Below are 19,171 nucleotides of genomic sequence, written 5' to 3'. Positions count from 1 at the left end.
TAAACAAAACAGAAAAAGAAAAAACGTTTCGAAAACTAAACACGTCGAAGGAGTACTCTCGGTTTACGTCTTCACTTATCCAGCGTGGACTAGCGCGTGGGTCACTGACAGTGGGTCCAGGGGGCCCACTGGTCAGGTTTGACCAGTCGCCTCTCCCTCCTCTTCCTCTGTCCGAGCGGAGGCGGGACTCTGGCAATCATCGTCGACGATTGGTGCTTCCCCACAGGGTTCTGAGGGCGGGGATGGATCCGCCAGTCCAGGGCGGTCCTCCCGGTGGTCGAACGGCTGGCGGGGGTGAAGGGAGTCGCCGGCGGCGAGCTCCGCGGCAGAGATGGTTTCGGGACGATTTGGGGGTTCGGGCTATGGTGGCTATCCGTCGCAGCTGGGGGTTTGGGCGGCTCCGCAAGACGAAGGGGAGTCGGGTGGTGGTGCTGGATGGACGGGGGAGGGCCTGGTTGCGATGAACGGGACTGGAACGTGGCGGCGACCGAACTGACCGGAGATGGGGAAGACGACCTCTCCCCATCGATTTCCAGCTAGGGGCGCTCTAGAGGGATGGCCTGAGGCTGTCTGAGCACTCGGTCGAGCTCGGTGGTCCTTTATTTATAGTGTGGCTAGGTCGGTTCCACGGCCGTGGATAGGAACGCCAGCGAACCGCCGCTCTGTTGCTGCAGGAGGACGTGGCGGCGACAAGCGCTTGCAGACGGGCATGTGGATGAGCTCGGACGGCTCCAGAGGGCAGCTGGCGCATGCGTGTGGCTCGGGCGGCACCGTCCATGGCAGGAGCTCACTGTGGCTGGCCGCTAGCCGCCGTGGCCGACCTGACGGCGGCGCTGTGGGGCTCCAGGGGCGGCCTGGAGCGTTCTGGGGAGTGGATGAGGACGGTCGTGGCTCTGCAGTTGGGTAAAGGCAATGGGCCAGACGCAGCGACCCGCACGCACGCACGTGCAAAACGCGCGCTCTGGGCGCGCCCAGCGCACGCGTGCTACGTGTTCGACACTATGCCAGAGCGTGCAAAAGGGCTAGGGTGAGGCTGAGGATTAGCAGGCCTGGATTAGGGTTAGCTAGGAGTTTAGTGGACAAGTTAGTTAGGTTAGGGGATCAAGTTTACAATGCTAACTAAAAACCATGCCAAAACTGGCCATGCACACCAGGTGTTCGACAGAATGCTAGAGGCATCTAGGCAGTTCTTGGGGCGGCCAAAATCTCCAGATGAGTGTCTCATTAGGTGTAGCAGATGGTGGTAAGGTTAGTTAGTCCAGACCAGAAACTTGTTAGTGCAAAAATTTGAGAAAACCAATTTTGGGCAGAAACTAAAGGTTGTCATTTTATGGACCAAGAGTATTCCCATGGGGCCACTCTTCTGGACCTAAGGGTTTGGTAGGGAGGACTATAAGTAGGAAAAATGATCATGTGTAACAGAGCAATACAAAATGGAGTTGCAGTAGAAAAGGCCAAACTGGTCCAGAGAGCAAAAGAGGATGTTTTGCTCAATTTTTGCAAAGAACATTCATGGGTTTTTGCATAAAAATGAATTATATGCATCTACTATCATCTCCAAATACTTGGTAAATTTTTTAAGGAATTATTTAAAAGGGTTGTAGTGCAAAGGTACCAACTGGGCTAGTTTTGAAAACTTGGGGTAGAGCTCAAAATTTTCAATGAATAAAAGATATTTTTGCACCAGATTGATATAAAAACACCACATGACATCCCCAAATTTTGGTGAAAATTTTAGATGCATTTATCAAACGGTTGCAGTGCAAAAGAGGCTCTAAAACTTATGAAAATCTCTTTAAAAGGATAAAGCTCAGGAAAAATATTTATCCAAATAAATCCACTGATAAAAGAATTGTTTTTCTTGAGAGGGTATTCAAGTCCAATGATAATCTTGGAAGGTTTTTACTTGGGGTAAAAACTCCACAGTATTAAAGAAAAAGGGGGTTCTGAAATCAAAAGAAAATCCAGAAAGCAAAAATTTTAAACTCCTGTCAAAATTTTAATAATCAAAACATGGTTAAAATTTTGCGGTGTTACAACACTACCCCCCTTAATAAAAAATCTTGTCCTCGAGATTTGATAAGGGTTGTTTTGAAAAACTTTACTCCTACTATCACAAAAATAACCATCCTACTCATGTAATTAAAACGTAGCTACAGTGAGTGAGCAATAAGTGGTGTGAAACTACAGTGTGGCATACTGGCGTTGCGTGAAAAAAAAATACGGTCAGTTTCTTCTATTGGTTACAGTAAATTTATAATAAACTTCTAAATTACTGAAAATATGTTGGTCGTACCCGAGAGCACAGTGCTCTCTATGGCTGACAGGTGGACCCGGGGCCCACTGTCGGTCTCTTCCTCTACCTCTGGCTCTCTCTTCTTCCTCTCTCCCGCGCGCTTTCTCGCGCTTTCTCCACCGGTGACGTCTAGCTCATGAGGCATCTAGGCTGTACTGCGGTAGTGCGCGGCGTGCTAGCTGCCGGCGCAGCGTGCACTCACCTCACGGGCCAGTGCGCTGTCGGCACTACTCGCGGATTCGCCTCCGAACATCGGCGATCGAGCGACGAGCGGCGCTGGTGGACTTCACCCACCGTACACCGATCTCGAGCTATAAAACGACCGCGGTGCTCCTTCTTCTTCCTCCACCTGACCTCGCTTCTCCTTCTCCTCCCTTCTCCTTCATTTCTATCTACAGGAGCTCGAGATGAGGCTCCAATGGCGGAGGTGATGCCAGACTGGTACGTGATCCTGATGTGCGGAGGGTTGGCGGCATTGCTGGGGTTCTCCGTGCTCCTGTGCGTGATGATCCTTGATGATCGTCGTGATGCTGCCGCTCGAGTGTTAGCTCTCCGCAGTGGCGGTGATCACGAGGATTAGGTGCGGTGTCAGGTGCTAACTGATGTCAGGGTGCCGGAGGTAACTTGTACCCGAGTAATTACTCACAAATCTGTCCCTCTCAGACCGTGGGGGGGTAGGGAGGTGACTGGTTTGGTGCAAAAAAACAATGTGCACGTGGCTTTGCACTTGGTCGCGTGGTTGGGGTCGTGAGTCTGCTGTTATGGTGCTGCGTGAATAAAAAAATCTATGTCGAGAAGAAATATATGCCGCAACAACTCAGGGAGAAATCTCACTTCAGGATTTACTGAGAGTGAAAACAGTTAAAAAATTACCGGAGTAAAAATCACTCATATTGATTGAAACTAAAGATTCAATTCATTGCACAAATTTAGGATACCACACACAAGTTGCAACACATAAATAACTGTAGGGACGATAAACACAGCAATGACATTTACAACGACAATGGTAATTGGACAGGGTCCTGAGAAAAAGTCTCTGGAACCGGGGCACACTCTTCTTCTATCGGGGGAAGTGGGTTGACCAGTCGATGAATGTGCCTTTCCTGGTTGGGCCTCAGTGGTCTGCCGATGGCGATCTGAGGATTCAAATCAGCGAGGCTCTGGAGATAGCCCATTACTCGTTGGGTCAAACACTCTTGCTCGATGACATACTGGGCAAGGTTGGCCAGTACTGGGTCTCTTTCAATTCGTCCATCGGGAAAAGATGCTACTTCTCCGGGTGCTGCTCGACTCGGGAAGTAATAATACCCTCGTTCGCTGGCATAGGGTACCGCGAATTGAAGTCGAGTAAGCACCTCATACGCAGCAGCTTCTATGGCCATATGTGGAGTTGGCATAGATTTCCCCACGAAGGAAGCTTCCGTGGGGTCTTGGTTTGGGTTTGCGGGAGGGACGTGCACCACTGCCCAATATTTCGAGGTGGATGGGGTGATCCTCGATTTGAGTAACTCATACTGGGGTGGATGGATATCACTCATGGTACTGCAGGTAAAGTCCCACAAAATTTTAACAAAGCTACCTGGAGTTGCATCTGGAGTTCTCAGGTAAATACTAGGGCTCGGCATGGCAATGGAAATGGTTGTGCGAGTGGTGCTCAAGGTGAGGGGTACTTGGAAAGGTCACGAGGTGGCCTTTTATATAGCATTGGGGCTGGTTTATTTACCGTGGTGAAGGGTAACTAGTTTATCGAGTCTGCTCCATGGGGTCGGGGTCAATGCTACAGATATACATATCTCAAAAAAGTGACGTGTCACTATGGGTGTCGTTGGTGTGGTTTTGGTAGTTGTGCCCGGAAAAAAATGTAACCACATGCTAACATATTTATGCCAGGCTACTATTAAAACAGAGGCACACAAGCAGGCTGCGGTTATTCAAGGCGATGCAAGATCATACAATTACAGGGCGTGGGCATACTGAGACTCGGTACTACTCGAGTGACTTAGTCTACCTTGTTTATATCTAAACGAGCCTGCCTTGTGGACGTCGAGGCTTCTCCACGGGTTTCGCCGTCGGGATTAGCGGGAGGAGGTTGAGGGGCTGCCGGGTTGGGGTAGCGATGATGACCATCCCGGGGATTGTTGGCCACAATCCCGCTGGAGCGTGTTCCCAAAAGGCGACGAAGCACTTCTAGGGACACCAAAGTATTTTGGTCGATGGCTAGGGCAGTCCTCAAGGACTCGATCGGGTGTCCGAACAGCACGACTGGGTTGTCGGCGTCGGGCTCATCTTCTCCTCTTGCCGGGGCTCGGCGGACCAGCTCTCCACGAGCTGTGACCAGATCAAGGGTGATTTGATCGAACAGTTCCTCTAGTGCACCTACATAGCGCACCAGATGCAACAATGCAGGATCCGTCTCGTGATCTCCGTTGACAACCTGGGGTGGCCTACCATATCCGTCACGGCTGGGGTAGTAGTAGAATGAGCGACATTAACTCTGGGCGACAAGTGCCAGAGTTGAACTATATCTTCTCGAGCAGCTAGTTGGATGGCTTGTGGCTCAAAGGAAGTAGTCCTTCCGGTGAACCTGTAGAGGCGTTCTGGCGATAGACCCCTACCATAGATGTGTATAGTGGCCTAGAATTGACGGCTCTCCCCGCTCATGCGTCCTTGGTACACAACATATTCTGGGGGCTCCTCTAATGCAAAGGCACGGCGGGTGAGGTTTGCTAGCAAGGTCACAAAACCTCCATGGTTGTTTGTCGTGGTTTCATTGTGCAGGACGGGGCCAGGCATTATGGCTTGGTTTGGAGGAAAGAGGATGTGTTGTGTTGTGTTGAGGTTAGCGTGACGTTTTTATAGAAAAAGGGGACGGAGTCTTCCTTCGCACGCTTGCGAATGAGACAATTTAGGTGTCGGTCACTGGCACGTGATCGACAGGCTAGGCTGATAGGTTGGGCACCGACTGCCAAAAGGTGTCGGGTTACTGTGGGGTTATCTTACGCGAGAAGCTTGGCCGGGGTTAGGTTATGGTCAGGTGGGTTGGTTAACCTAGGTTTATTGACCTGGCTAAGATAGGATTAGCCAATGGTCAGCCTGGCTTTGATACCAAGATTGTCAGGACCGGATTTTCGGGATATTAATTTCCCATAAAATGGCCCTTGTGCTCACCAGCCCCAGGATTACTGTTAGCTGATGAGGCACAAACTTAATACAGAAATATCCAAGCAAATTACAAAATATATAGTATAAGACCATTCTGGCCTATGAGTACAACACAAGGTTTCTAGTGCTTGATGGAGGAAGCGGTTTGTGGTCTTTCAGCGTCTATGGGACTCCAATTCGCGAGGCTGCTATCACCATTGTTTAGGTTCCGGGGCTGTCATCGCAACGCTCCTCTCCAAGCAAGAAATCTGGCCAAGACAATAGCCAGGGACAAGCCAGTGAGTACTTTGAATGTACTCGCAAACATTATGAACATGGGTATAATATAACAAACGATAATCATGCTCTGAAATATTCTATGATCGCAACGTCAGTCATAAAATAAAATCCATGATGCACGTAAGCAAGTTATTCACATAACACACAAATAATGAAATTAGAGAGTAGAGATAGAATGCCTCAGTCGGGCGTCTGAGCGACACCACATAAAGGGCTCATAAGTGAAATAAGTAACAAACGTGTCGCAGTCGGGCGTCTGTGCGACGCCACATAAAGGGCTTATAAAGTAGATACATAACAAGCATGCCACAGTCGGGCGTCTCAGCGACACCACATAAAAGGCTTATATAGTAAATCAATAACAAGCACGCCAGAGTCGGGCGTCTGTGCGACAGCACATAAAGGGCTTATAACAGAATAATCACAGTGAATATCCAGGAGGTAGAACCGTCCCAGGGATACTCAATAAATCAAATAATGAGAATAGTTAGTCCATAATAATAATAATCTTAATCATCATATGTCACCGGTCATGATCAAAGTTCTGGCTTAGTAGTTTTTCCTCCTAAGACCGACACTAGGACCGACACTTGACCCATCCCAGACTGTAGTCGTTAACCATGGACACGGCTATTTGAATAGATATAATCTCTGCAGAGGGTGTACTCTTTACCCATGAGTAACGAATTCCGTTAGCCCATCTGTACTAATTCCTCCTACGGTCTTTTAATTGAAAACACACCTAACCGCACATACCAGCCTGACTTATCGGTGTCTGGGATCACCCACGACACTCGTTAAGCAAAACTCTAAGTGGGAGGCTACAACCTCGATTAGCATGGGATCACAAATTTATAACGCGCGCAAACTAGGGGAGCTACCCCCTCGGCTACAACCGAAAACACCCATGCCCCCGGACTAGGTGGCATGCCTACCGGATGCAACCGGTATCTTCCACCATGGCCTCTCTGTACGGTGTGTGCTAGAAAGGGGTTGACAACTTACTGAACCGTACCCTACCTACGGCAGGGACAAGTGGTAGTACGAAACAAGTATGGGGGTTACTAGAACAAGACTCGATCTACGATCGACTCAGGAGGTTTAAGTATTACCTGCACGATTAGCATAACAAATATGTTTCCAACCAACAAACAGAATCACATCTCATCATACCTTACTATGCCATACCGGACACAACCGTCTCGATGAAGACCGGAGACAAGCTCGTGTCTACCCAAGACAGAGGCTTTCCCGGCTTCCTTCCGATAGACATGATAGGCATATGAGGGTGATTACTATCACAACGTATCAAATTCCAATAGCACGGAATCATCAATATGCACTTATGAGTAGGTTCATACCACCCCCAAAAAAAAATAACAAGAACTCCGAGACGAGAGGTGTTGTAACCGTATCAAACAACACACGACGATATTATGCCAGGGTTCAGAATGCTTGCCTTCAAGTTGTGCAGAGGCAGGGTGCTTCCCAAGACTTTTGAAAGTTTTCCTCTTCTTCAAAAATCTTATTTTTGAAAATATTGAATTAAAACATAGTTTCAAAACAGTACAAAAAGTTGTCTAAAATTTTTCAAATAAATCTGAAAACAAACTAGACAATATTTGAGAGAGGTAGGAAAAAGAATCAACTCATTTGGAGTTATATTTAAAAAGTTATAGCTAGTCAAAGTTTAGTCAAATTCTGTTTTTTTAAAACAAAACAGAAAAAGAAAAAAACGTTTCGAAAACTAAACACGTCGAAGGCGTACTCTGGGTTTACGTCTTCACTTATCCAGCGTGGACTGGCGCGTGGGTCACTGACAGTGGGTCCAGGGGGCCCACTGGTCAGGTTTGACCAGTCGCCTCTCCCTCCTCTTCCTCTGTCCGAGTGAAGGCGGGACTCCGGCGATTGCCGTCGACGAACGGCGCTTCCCCACGGGGTTCTGAGGGCGGGGATGGATCCGCCAGTCCAGGGCGGTCCTCCCGGTGGTCGAACGGCTGGCGGGGGTGAAGGGAGTCGCCGGCGGCGAGCTCCGCGGCGGAGATGGTTTCGGGACGATTTGGGGGTTCGGGCTATGGTGGATCTCCGTCGCAACTGGGGGTTTGGGCGGCTCCACAAGACGAAGGGGAGTCGGGTGGTGGTGCTGGATGGACGGGGGAGGGCCTGGTTGCGACGAACGGGACTGGAACGTGGCGGCGGCCGAACTGACCGGAGATGGGGAAGACGGCCTCTCCCCATCGATTTCCGGCTAGGGGCGCTCCAGAGGGATGGCCTGAGGCCGCCTGAGTACTCGGTTGAGCTCGGGGGTCCTTTATTTATAGTGTGGCTAGGTCGGTTCCACGGCCGTGGATAGGAACGCCGGCGAACCGCCGCTCTGTTGCTGCAGGAGGACATGGCGGCGACAAGTAAGGATGGCAATGGGTCGGGTTTGGACCGGGTTGAACAATATCTAATCCATATCCATATCCATGAAGATAGTATTTGCCTAACCATGAAAATATCCATGGGTGAAAAATTGTGTCCATGTCCAAACCCGTCGGATATCCATACCCACTGGATATCCATTGGGTCCTCTCGAGACATATAAATAAGACATAATACAATGTTAACATAATCTCTTCCAATCTTCACCTCTTGGTAGGCTAGGCCTCACTTACGGTAAACATCAACTTATGGTAAATCAACGCTCACTAACAACCAAATATCATTTAGGATTTTTTTCTAATAGATGACAATGACGAGTCATTTAACAAGAAGATAAAAATAAGAGAAGGGGTGTTGGAGTATGTTATGGATGGGATTGAATGTCAACTATTAAAAGTTATGATGGGGATTGTGCAATTTCTTTTGCATGTTTTAGATAACAAAGTGTAAAATTGCAGTGGGACATGTGACTGTGGGGTAGGGATTGCATATTTTTGCCTAATAAGTCATAATATTGGGTCAGTTTTGGATATATCCACGGGTACAAGATTATATCCATGTCCTACCCACGAGCAATCGGGTCGGGTTTGGGCACCGCCCATAGACACAAAAGCATATCCAAACCCTATCCATTCGGGTCGGATATCCATGGGTATCCATGTTCATGGATAAAATTGCCATCCTTAGCGACAAGCGCTTGCAGACGGGCGTGTGGATGAGCTCGAACTGCTTAGAGCTCAAAAATTTCAATGAATAAAAGATATTTTTGCACCAGAGTGATATAAAAACACCACATGACATCCCCAAATTTTGGTGAAAATTTTAGATGCATTTATCAAACGGTTGGAGTGCAAAAGAGGCTCTAAAACTTATGAACATCTCTTTAAAAGGATAAAGCTCAGGAAAAATATTTCTGCAAATAAATCCACTGATAAAAGAATTGTTTTTCTTGAGAGGGTATACAAGTCCAATGATAATCTTGGAAGGTTTTTACTTGGGGTAAAAACTCTACAATATTAAAGAAAAAGGGGATTCTGAAATCAAAAGAAAATCCAGAAAGCAAAAATTTTAAACTCCTGTCAAAATTTTAATAATAAAATCATGGTTAAATTTTTAGGGTGTTACAACACCCAACTCGTTATAGCGCGTGCGCCGTTTTTGCGCACCCGCTGGAGCGACCCGCCGTGTTGCGCGCGCGCTAAAAAAAACTATTTTGCGGCGCGGCGCTAGTTTAGCGCGGCTGTTGAAGATGCTCTAAAGTGGTTCATGGGACACCAGTGTCATGATCAAAAGGCACAGCTGCTGAGACGTTGCCATCACCCTTAATTTCCAAAACCAACGAGGCAAAATCATTATTCGGTATAGCAGGAATGCAAAACTGATCCACTCTAGTACGTGGAACAACAAAAATCATCATACGACAGAGAGAGTACAAAACGTCCTCTCATACACGCTCAGAGAACGTTGGAGGCTTGGGTACCGTCGGCCTCGTCGGTTGTATCGGCGGCGCCGCGAATCATCTCGTCGAAGAAATCGGTGAGGGCAATCTCGTACCCCGGCAGCTTGTTGAACCCGGGGAAGTAGTTGATGTCGATGATGAAGTACTGCCCACCGGCCTTCCTCCCGCGTATCATGTCGAAGTTGAACAGCTGCAGCCCCAGCGCGCGCCGCAGCCCGCGCCCGACCTCCTCCACGAACCCGGGCGGCGGCATCTCGGCGTCGTCGCCCACGTCGTCGTCCGTGTCGGCGTGCACCGTCGTCAGGCTGGACACGTTGTGGAAGGGCACCGACGCGTCGCCCTCCAGGTCCAGCAGCCGCTCCGCCGGCACGTCCGGCAGGCTGCGCCGCCGCACGCACGTGGCGTGGCCGCCGATCACGTAGATCTTGAACAGCACGCCGCCGTGGTTCACGAACTCCTGGAGCACGAGCGGGGGCTGCAGCGCCGCGAGGCCCGCGCGGCGGTAGATGAGCGACATGGCGTGGGAGCTGACGCTGCCGTCCACGTCCAGCGGCTTGGCGATGAGCGGGAACTGGAGCGCCCCGACGACGGCCGGGTCGGTGAGCGACGCGGCGTCGTCGATGGCGACCTGGCGGGGCGCGCCCAGGGAGCCCACGCGGACGGTGGCGTTGAGCTCGGAGACGACGTCGAGCATGGACCCGCGGTCGAGCAGGCGGCCGATGGCGGCGGGAGGGTCGACGACGGGGACCGTGGGGTGGGCCGCGGAGAAGGCCTCCAGCTGCGCGCGCCACGCCTCGTCGTAGAGCTTGTGGATGAGGAGGTGGAAGGGACCCTGGTCCACGAGCGGGCGGGAGGGGTCGACTGCGACGAGCCGCATGCCGCGCTCGGCTGCCAGGGCGATGAGCGACGGCTGGATGACGGTGTCCAGCTTGTCGGGCTGCATCGCGTAGCCGATGGTGTAGGTGTGCGGCGGAGATCGTGTCGGCGCCGGTGCCTCCTGCTCGGCCGCCATTCCTCCCATGAGCTAGCAAGGTTATCTACACTCTGCTCCGCTCTCTGTTGCCGCCGCTGTGTCTCAGTGGTGCTCACAGCACGCCTGCATTTATACTCATGGCAGGTTGGTAGCAAGGGCATATTCGTGAGCCGTGACGGGCTGGAATACTTTTTCTGCTCATGAATTTCTTCTCGATCAAGCATACAATTATGTTCGTACGCGCCGAATGGGAATCGCCTAGCTGCTTTCGGCTAGTCGGCCGAGGGGTGATCGACATGGAGTTGGACTTCGCCCACCGCAACACATTCGCTCGCTAATCGAAAATCTCCGTTTGCTCTGCGCTCACTTTTTCTAAGCACCGTCTTTCAGTTAAAGAGAAACAGATTGTTACGCCATCTTCAACGCAGACCCTTAAAACAATCACGATATATGTCTGTGAACGCGTCCGCAAACAGTAATATAGAATCGGACCATCCAATCATGCTCGCATATATTTTAAATCAAATTAGACAAAACAAACAAATATTACAAAAATTGGATGATTTTTTATCTAAATCTGACAAATTAATTATATTTTTGACATATTTTAATCAAACAAAAGCGGGTGAGACTTTTTTAACCTAATCTAAATTATAATGGAGCGGTTTGTCGGGCGCGTCCGCAAACAGTAATACAGGAGCCGGCCATCCAACCATGTTTGTATACACTTTAGATCAAATTTAAACAAGAAGAACAAAATTCATGAAAGCCGGTTGATTTTAATTTAAACCAGACCAAATTGATTATATCTTTGACATATTTTAACTGAACAAAAGTTGGACGAGACTTTTTAACCTAATCCAAATGATCGCTGGTCGTGTCGGAGTCTGTGTCTCACGCCATGTCTTTCCCTGTTCGGCAAACTCACAGGCAGTGCAGCAACGGGAGGGGAAGAATAAGAGTGGTCTACCCAAGCCCATGTGCTACCCTTCATCGTCCGAGTACGCCGTGTCAACAGTGCCGGACGTGGATGGGCCTGCATCCTGGTCATGCCGGCAAGGCGCGAACAATGGTGGTGGCGCGACTGACATGGAGCTGGCGCAGTCTGTGGTCGCGTCTGCTCCTGCTCTTCGGCCACCTCCGTGTTGATCTCTACCAACAAGACATCGCTTTCAGCATGTAGGACGCGCTGGCGCCATCCCTCGCAGCGGGTCTCACGAATGTGGCTAATGGATAGGTATAATGCCCGCTGCTCATTTAAGAAGCCTGGATCCTCCGCGACCATGCAGACGACGGCCTTGTTGTTCGCGTGCTTATCGGCAATTTGCATCTTCATGATCCTGTGCTAGGCGAGGAGCCGGGGATTGTAGCTTTGGTCCTTCTACGCCTGCCGGAACTCAGCCGGAGATTGTAGCTTTGGTCCTTCTGCGCCTGCAGGAACCCCGCCGGTAGCTATTGAAACCAGCCAACCAATAATGTATGTTGTCAATAACGTCAATTGCTGATTTCAGCCATAGTACAGCAGGAGAAATCGATCAAATAAACGCGGATATTACGTTACTTAAAAGAAGGTTGGTGAAGAGAGATAGGCAGATACCCCTATATATTACTAGCAGTGATCTAGCATCAACACAAGTCGTTGTGCAGCTTCTTCCGCTATGACAGAGTGAATCCCGGCATAGTTAGAAAACAGAGCTTCGCGCATCACTGGGCTAACTAGGAATGGAAGGCGTTAGGGAATGCAGCAATGAGACAATTGGCTGTAGCAGACGTATCTCCTTGGACCATATCCCAGGTGCAGTAGGTCACTAGCCTGTTGGATTCGATTCATCTGCTAAAAGTTTGGTACAGTGATCAAGCACGCGCCACGACAGCCTCCTCCAAATTTGATGCGTTACGCCAGTTCATTTTCGGTCTTCTTCCTGTTCGTTGTTTGCCTCAATTTTGCTGTGCGCTAGCACTCGGACACGGTGATGCTAAAATGGCAGAATCAAATTTAGTAGGATAGTATAAATAGTCACATCATGGTGGCCAACTTGTTCTCCAAAAGGAATATTATATTTGAAGTTGGATCATTGGTTGTCCTGGTACGTACTGGCCACTGGGGTGTTACATACTGTGAAATAGTGTAATTTTTGTACTAATTTTTCCATAATATTTTATAACTATCTTTTGTTTCTTCTTTTAATGTAACACCAATACCCGCATTTGATTTTCGTTTAACTTCTGTTTTCATGTTTCTCTTGGTTATTTTATTTTGTAATTGAACTAGCCAAACGTTTTATATTTAGGAACGGAGGGAGTAGCTTATATTTTTTATTATCGAAAAGAAAAAGATTGTCCAACGGAGGCTCCCTTTTGAGAAACCATAGAGAAATGATATGTCGTTGCTTCCATTGAGATTTACTGGCGAAATTATGGTTTGACGCAGTTGCATGTATGGTTGCAAGCAGTCTAACCTTTTGATTAGAGAAGAAGCAATCAGACAGATCAAAGCATGCCGTTATCGAACAACTTTACTGGTGATGAAACCGAAAGTTGCCCTCTCGCTCTCAGGATGCGTATTTACCGACAGCCTTATGGTCTTTTATTTCGATATAATGAATGGATTTTATTGATCAAAATTAAGCATCAAGTTGATACAAATATAGTGAGCACACACTTAGTCTCTGCATAGCTAATAGGATGCATACAGACAACACCAACACATTAAAAAAAAGAAAAAAGAAAAAAGCACAGAGCAAAGTCACATAAGACCAAAGCTATGCGACTAATTGTAAAAAACCACCATAATTGGGACCATAATTGAGAAAACCACCTTTTATTTTATTTTTAAAAAACCACTACCATTGTGCTGACAGTTTTCAGGAAACAATGATCTGTTACTAAATGCACGTTGAATCATTTCTGACGGATGTGGCCCACCGTAAGTGCTGATGTGGCAAAAGAAACTTGACAGCGTTCACCTACTTAGAAGAAGTGGGCCACCCGTATGTGTCTCCTGTGTATCACGCAAAAATGGACGCCGCTGCCCGGCGAGGTCAACGGCGAGCAGCAGAGGCCCTCCAGCTCCAGCGAGCGCCGACCTCATACCTTCACCGGCCGATCGATGCCGGTCCCTCCTCCCCTTCTTCCTCAATCGCCACAGGCTACACCAGCGGGATGCACACGGGGTCGCCATTGGGGTGCTGACCTCCACCGCCGCTGGATGTGTCCTACCCCGCACACAAGTGTTCCGGCGACCGCGCGCCGGCGTCGCTGCGCCCCGGGATCCGCCACTCCCTTACCTCACTGCGCCCCTGGATCCGCCGGCGTCGGAAGGGGTGGCGGTGACTCAGGGTGCCATCGGTCGCGGCGTCGGCTGGGTGGGGGGAGAGAGGAGGCAGCGACGCTGGCTGCCGCTAGATCTGGCGCTCAGGAGCAGCATCGAGCGAACCTACGGCTGAATCCATGGCTCGTCCACCGCCGCAGACTGCTGGTGGGCGTCCCCGCCCGTGTCCGGCGCCTCTTCCCCTCCTCCACCTCCCGCAGCTCGACGCTGCCCGCCGCCGCCTTTGCAATGTCCACGCCACGGCGGCTGCAAATCGGCTCTGTCTTCCCGATGGTGTTGGCCACCACCAGCACCTTGGTCAGCCGACTACCGGATGAGAGAGATCAGGGTTGTTTTGATAGATCTAGCCTTAACGTTGTAAAACATACTATCAATGTTTTTTGCAAAATGATTACTGAATACCAGATGATTTTTAAAAATAAAACAAAAGGTGGTGGTTTTCTAAATTAGCGTCCCCAATTGTGATGGATTTTTGCAATTTACTTAAACTATGCCTAAGCGAGAGAAAAAAAGAGCAAACAAAATAACAATCGGCAAACTACAACAACAATTGTATCCACGCCGACAATCTTTTGACACCACATTGATAATGATGTTCTTCAACAACAACGCTTTTAGAAAAGAAGCGACGCTCAAGCGTCGTCGTCACCGGATCCAACCACCGGAGGCCAGATTTCAAGGTTTTCACCTTAAAGAAGAAGTCCACGCATATTCGAGCATGGAGCCCACATGGACGGGGGCGTTGAGCTCGGAGACGACGTCGAGCATGGAGCCGCGGTCGAGCAGGTGGCCGATGGCGGCGGGAGGGTCGACGACGGGGACGGTGGGGTGGGCCGCGGAGAAGGCCTCCAGCTGTGCACGCCATGACTCGTCGTACAGCTTGTGGATGAGGAGGTGGAAGGGTCCCTGGTCGACGAGAGAGTGGGAGGGGTCGACGGCGAGGAGCCGCATGCCGCGCTCGGCTGCCATGGCGACGAGCGGCGGCTGGATGACGGTGTCCAGCTTGTCGGGCTGCAGCGCGTAGCCTATGGTGTAGGTGTGCGGAGATCGTGTCGGCGCCGGTGCCTCCTGCTCAGCCGCCATTCCTCCCATGAGCTAGCAAGCTTATCTATACTCTGCTCGGCTCTGTGTCTCGATGCCCTTCCCCTGCTCACAGCACGCCTGAATTTATACGCATGGCAAGTACTTCTTCCATTCCAAAATAAATGATTCAACTTTATACTAACTTTGTATTAAAGTTAATATAAAATTGTGTCATCTATTTCCGAACGGAGGAAGTAGTTAGCAAGGACATATTCACGACGTGCTGGTATACTTTTTCTGCTCATGAATTTCTTCTCGATCGAGCATACAATTATGTTCGTACACGCATTATGCACGGGATGGGAATCGCCTAGCTGCTTTCGGCTAGTCGGCCGAGGGGTGATCGACATGGAGTTGGACTTTGCCCACCGCAAAGACATTCGCTAATCGAAAATCTCCGTTTGCTCTGCGCTCATTTTTCCTAAGCACCCTCTTTCAGTTAAAGAAACAGAGCCTTGTTAGGCAATCTTCAACACGGACACCTAAAACGATCACCATATCTGTGTGAACGTGTCTGTACACAATAATGCAGAAGCCGGCTATTCAACCATGTCCATATATATTTTAAATCAAATTTAAACAAAAAGAATAAATTTCATGAAAACCGGTTAATTTTAATTTAAACCGGACCAAATTGATTACATTTTTGACATATTTTAATTAAACAAAAGCGGATGAGACTTTTTAACATAATCTAAATAATTGTCGGACGTGGTCGAGTCTTTGTCTCACGTAATGTCTTCTCCATTTCCGTCAAACTCACCGGCAGTGTAACTGCAGGAGGGAAAGAATAAGAGTGGTCTACCCAAGCCATGGTTGTGTCCCATGTGCTGCTCTTCATCGCTTGAGTCCGCCAAGTCGACGGTGTCAGACTTGATGGGCTTGCATCCTGGTCATGACGGTTTGGCGTGAACAATGGTGGTGGCACGACCGACACGGAGCTAACACCGTCCACGGTCGCCTACACCTCCTCTTCGACCACCAATGCATTGATCTCTGTGAACATGGAGTCACTCTCAGCCCGCAGGACGCGCTGACGCCATCGCTCGTGGCAGATCGCAAACATTGCTCATGGATGGGTACAACGCCCGTTGCTCATTCTGGAAACCATGATCCTCCGTGACCATGCCGGTAATAGCCTCGTCGTTCGCCTGCTCGCCGGTGATTTGCCCCTTCGCGTGCTTGTGCTCGTCAAGGAGCCAGAATTGTAGCTTTGGTCCTTCTACGCCAGCCGGAACACCGACACCAGCGGGGATAGCTATTGTAACCAGCCAACCAACAATGTATGTCGTCAATAACGTCAATTGTTGTTTTCAGCCATAGTACAGTTGGAGAATCGAACAAATAAACGTCGACATTGCGTTGCTTAAAGAAGGTGGTGAAGAGAGATAGGCATATACCCCTATATATTACTACCTCTGTCCCATTATATAAGAATGTTTTTTATATTAGTATAGCGTCAAAAATGTTCTTATATTATGGGACGGAGGGAGTACTTTTTTTCGAAAGGGATGAATACCTCGGCCTCTGTATCTCTTGATGCATACAACCATATTATTAAAAATTCAGGTTCAAAACAAGGTTTCAAAAAGTCTTACAAATCTCAAACAAAAGAAAGATTTTGATTAGGTTAGGTTAAAAGTCTCATCCGCCGGTTATGTTCACAAGTAGTGATCTAGCATCAACGCAAGTCGTTGTGCAGCTTCTTCGGCAGTGACAGACCGAATCCTGGTACAGTTCAAAAACAGAGCTTCGTGCATCAATAGGCTAACTAGGAATGGGAGGCGTTAGGGCATGTACAACGCCGGCGCTAATGACAGGCGCTAGGATTCACTTCCTGGCCGTTATGCTCCAATCCTGGTCGATCCAGGGATTACTGCTAGCGTCGATGCCAGGGCTGCCATCGGGCGCTTCGTTTTTTTTTCTTTCCTCTGAGCTGTTTAGTGCTGTCCCTTTTTTTCTACGAGAAACCCATTGCATTAGCGCTCGACCAAGCGCCCATGCGTTGAGGAGACGGACTCCTACAGCGATGCCACTTCTTTAATTAATTCTTCTTATTGCCTAAGCGTCTAAATAAGCGCCTCCCCATTGAAGATGCCCTTAGGGAATGCAGCAAGGAGACAATTGGTTGTAGCACCCGTATCTCCTTCGGCCATATCCACGGTGCAGGAGGTCACTAGTGCGATGGATTTGATTAATCCGTTGAACGTTTGCTGCAGTGATCAAGCACACACCTCGACAGCCTCCTCCAAATTTGTTGCGTTACCTGAGTTCATTTTCTGTCTTCTTCATTTTGCTGTTTGCCTTAATTTTGCCGTGGACCTAGCACACGGACACGGTGATGCTAAAATGGCAGAATCAGATTTAGTAAGATAGTAAATAGTCACATTCGTGGCCAAACTGTTCTCGGAAAGGAAAATTATGGTTGATCATTGGTTGTCCTAGTTAGGACGTACTGGAGTAATACATACTGCGAAATTTTGTAATTTCTGTACAAAACTTTCCATAAAAAATTAAAAAATGTTTCTTCTTTTAAGGTAACACCAATGCCCTCATTTGATTTTTCTTTAGAAAATTTCTGTTTTCATTTTTCTCTTATATTTTGTATTTTGTAGTTTATATTTTTGTTTATTGAAAAGGAAAAGAACAGCTGATTGATCGGTACAAAATGTTATTTGTCCAACGGAAGTACTATACACACGATGATTCCTTGCACAAAATTCGCACGATGCTGCATCCATTGGTCGATCTCAAAAATGATTCAGTCCACCTCACAGACGGTTCGATCTGCTACATCATGCAAAATTCGTCCAAGAAATATCATCTGTATAGCACTGCTCTTTGTCAAATAGAGGCTCCCTCTTGAGAAACCATAGAGAAATGATCTGCACTCGCTTCCATTCAGATTTACTAGCGAATTTATGGTTTTACAAAGTTCTCGTGTATGGTTGCAGGCACTCTGACCATTTGGTTAGAGAAGCAACCAGTCAGATCAAAGCATGTAGTTGTCGAACAGCTTTACTAGTGGTGAAACCCTAAGTTGCCCGCTCACTCTTAGGATGCATATTTACCGATGGGTTTACTTTTGAAACAAGGCAAAAGATTTTCCATTTTCATTGAATAAGTAGAAGAGTAAGTTTTTCCGGCACTACAGCCCCGCCAAAGTGGAAAAGAGACAAAGGTCTACTCTCACGACATCAAATTACACAAATGCCTAGCGCCCGCCAGAGCCCAGATAGACGCCTCCTCTTTAATTGTTCCCACGATCACTGCCACAGGCGCCGCCTTGGTCCTGAACACGCGTGCATTTTGTTCCTTCCAAATCTCCCAGCCTACAAGATGAAGTAAGGAGGCCAAGGCTTTCCTCGGCTGCACATTGTTGGTGAGGACCCCATCCCACCAAGATCTCACCATGTCGTGTCGTAGTTTATCCAAAGGGTGGTATCACTTATGATATGATGGCAGAGTTTCAGATGTAAACATGTAGGGTTTGCAGGTGTCGGATATAAAAAAACAATTGTGCTAATCAAACCATGTAGTTGTTGAACCTGTTTAGCCTTAGATTTACTTCGCTTTTATATAAAACAAAGTCTAGTTATTGGAACAGTGTATGTTGCCAATAATGTCAATTACTACTTGTAGCAACTAGCAACGGTACAGTTGCAGAAATTGATCGAATAAACAACAACATCACTTTCCTTAAGAGAGGTTTTTTCATGGTGATACGTGTCTCCTTTACTCCGTCCATTTCTAAATATAAGTCCATTTAGAGATTTCGATAGACTACATACAGAGCAAAATGAGTGAATCTGCACTTCAAAAGACGTATATATACATTCGTATGTAGTTTATATTAAAATCTCTAAAAAGACTTATATTTAAAAACAGATGGAGTATATCATAAGGATCAAAGTACGTATCAACCTGACAAAACTAATGAGAAAGCAGAAATCAGTCTTTGCACAAAGAAACACCAGCCAACAAGTAAAATTACAAACAAGACTGGAAAATCATATGAGCTTGACATCTACATCTATCACCTGCCCCCGGCACCACCACAGCAGCCATCAAACAAAAAAAATGACGGATCACCTCCATACCCGAGGTCGACATGGCTTCATCGCTGATGTGCTGCTTTGTGGGCCTCCAAGGTAGCTCGCC

The 19,171-nt window shown here is 48.2% G+C and overlaps 1 protein-coding gene across 1 annotated transcript; it reads right to left on the bottom strand.

The window, feature by feature from the left end:
- Positions 1-9,361: 9,361 nt before the first annotated feature.
- On the bottom strand, positions 9,362-10,711 carry LOC123159722 (inositol-tetrakisphosphate 1-kinase 4-like). Its single transcript, XM_044577533.1, has one exon. It carries the CDS (start codon positions 10,642-10,644, stop codon positions 9,619-9,621), a length of 1,026 nt encoding a protein of 341 aa, XP_044433468.1. The 5' UTR covers positions 10,645-10,711; the 3' UTR covers positions 9,362-9,618.
- Between the last annotated feature and the right edge of the window lie 8,460 nt (positions 10,712-19,171).

This window comes from Triticum aestivum, chromosome 7B (genome assembly GCF_018294505.1).
Source record: "Triticum aestivum cultivar Chinese Spring chromosome 7B, IWGSC CS RefSeq v2.1, whole genome shotgun sequence".
NCBI lineage: Eukaryota > Viridiplantae > Streptophyta > Magnoliopsida > Poales > Poaceae > Triticum > Triticum aestivum.
Note: the sequence above shows the minus strand (reverse complement) of the source record. Positions and strands in the feature narration are given on the sequence as shown.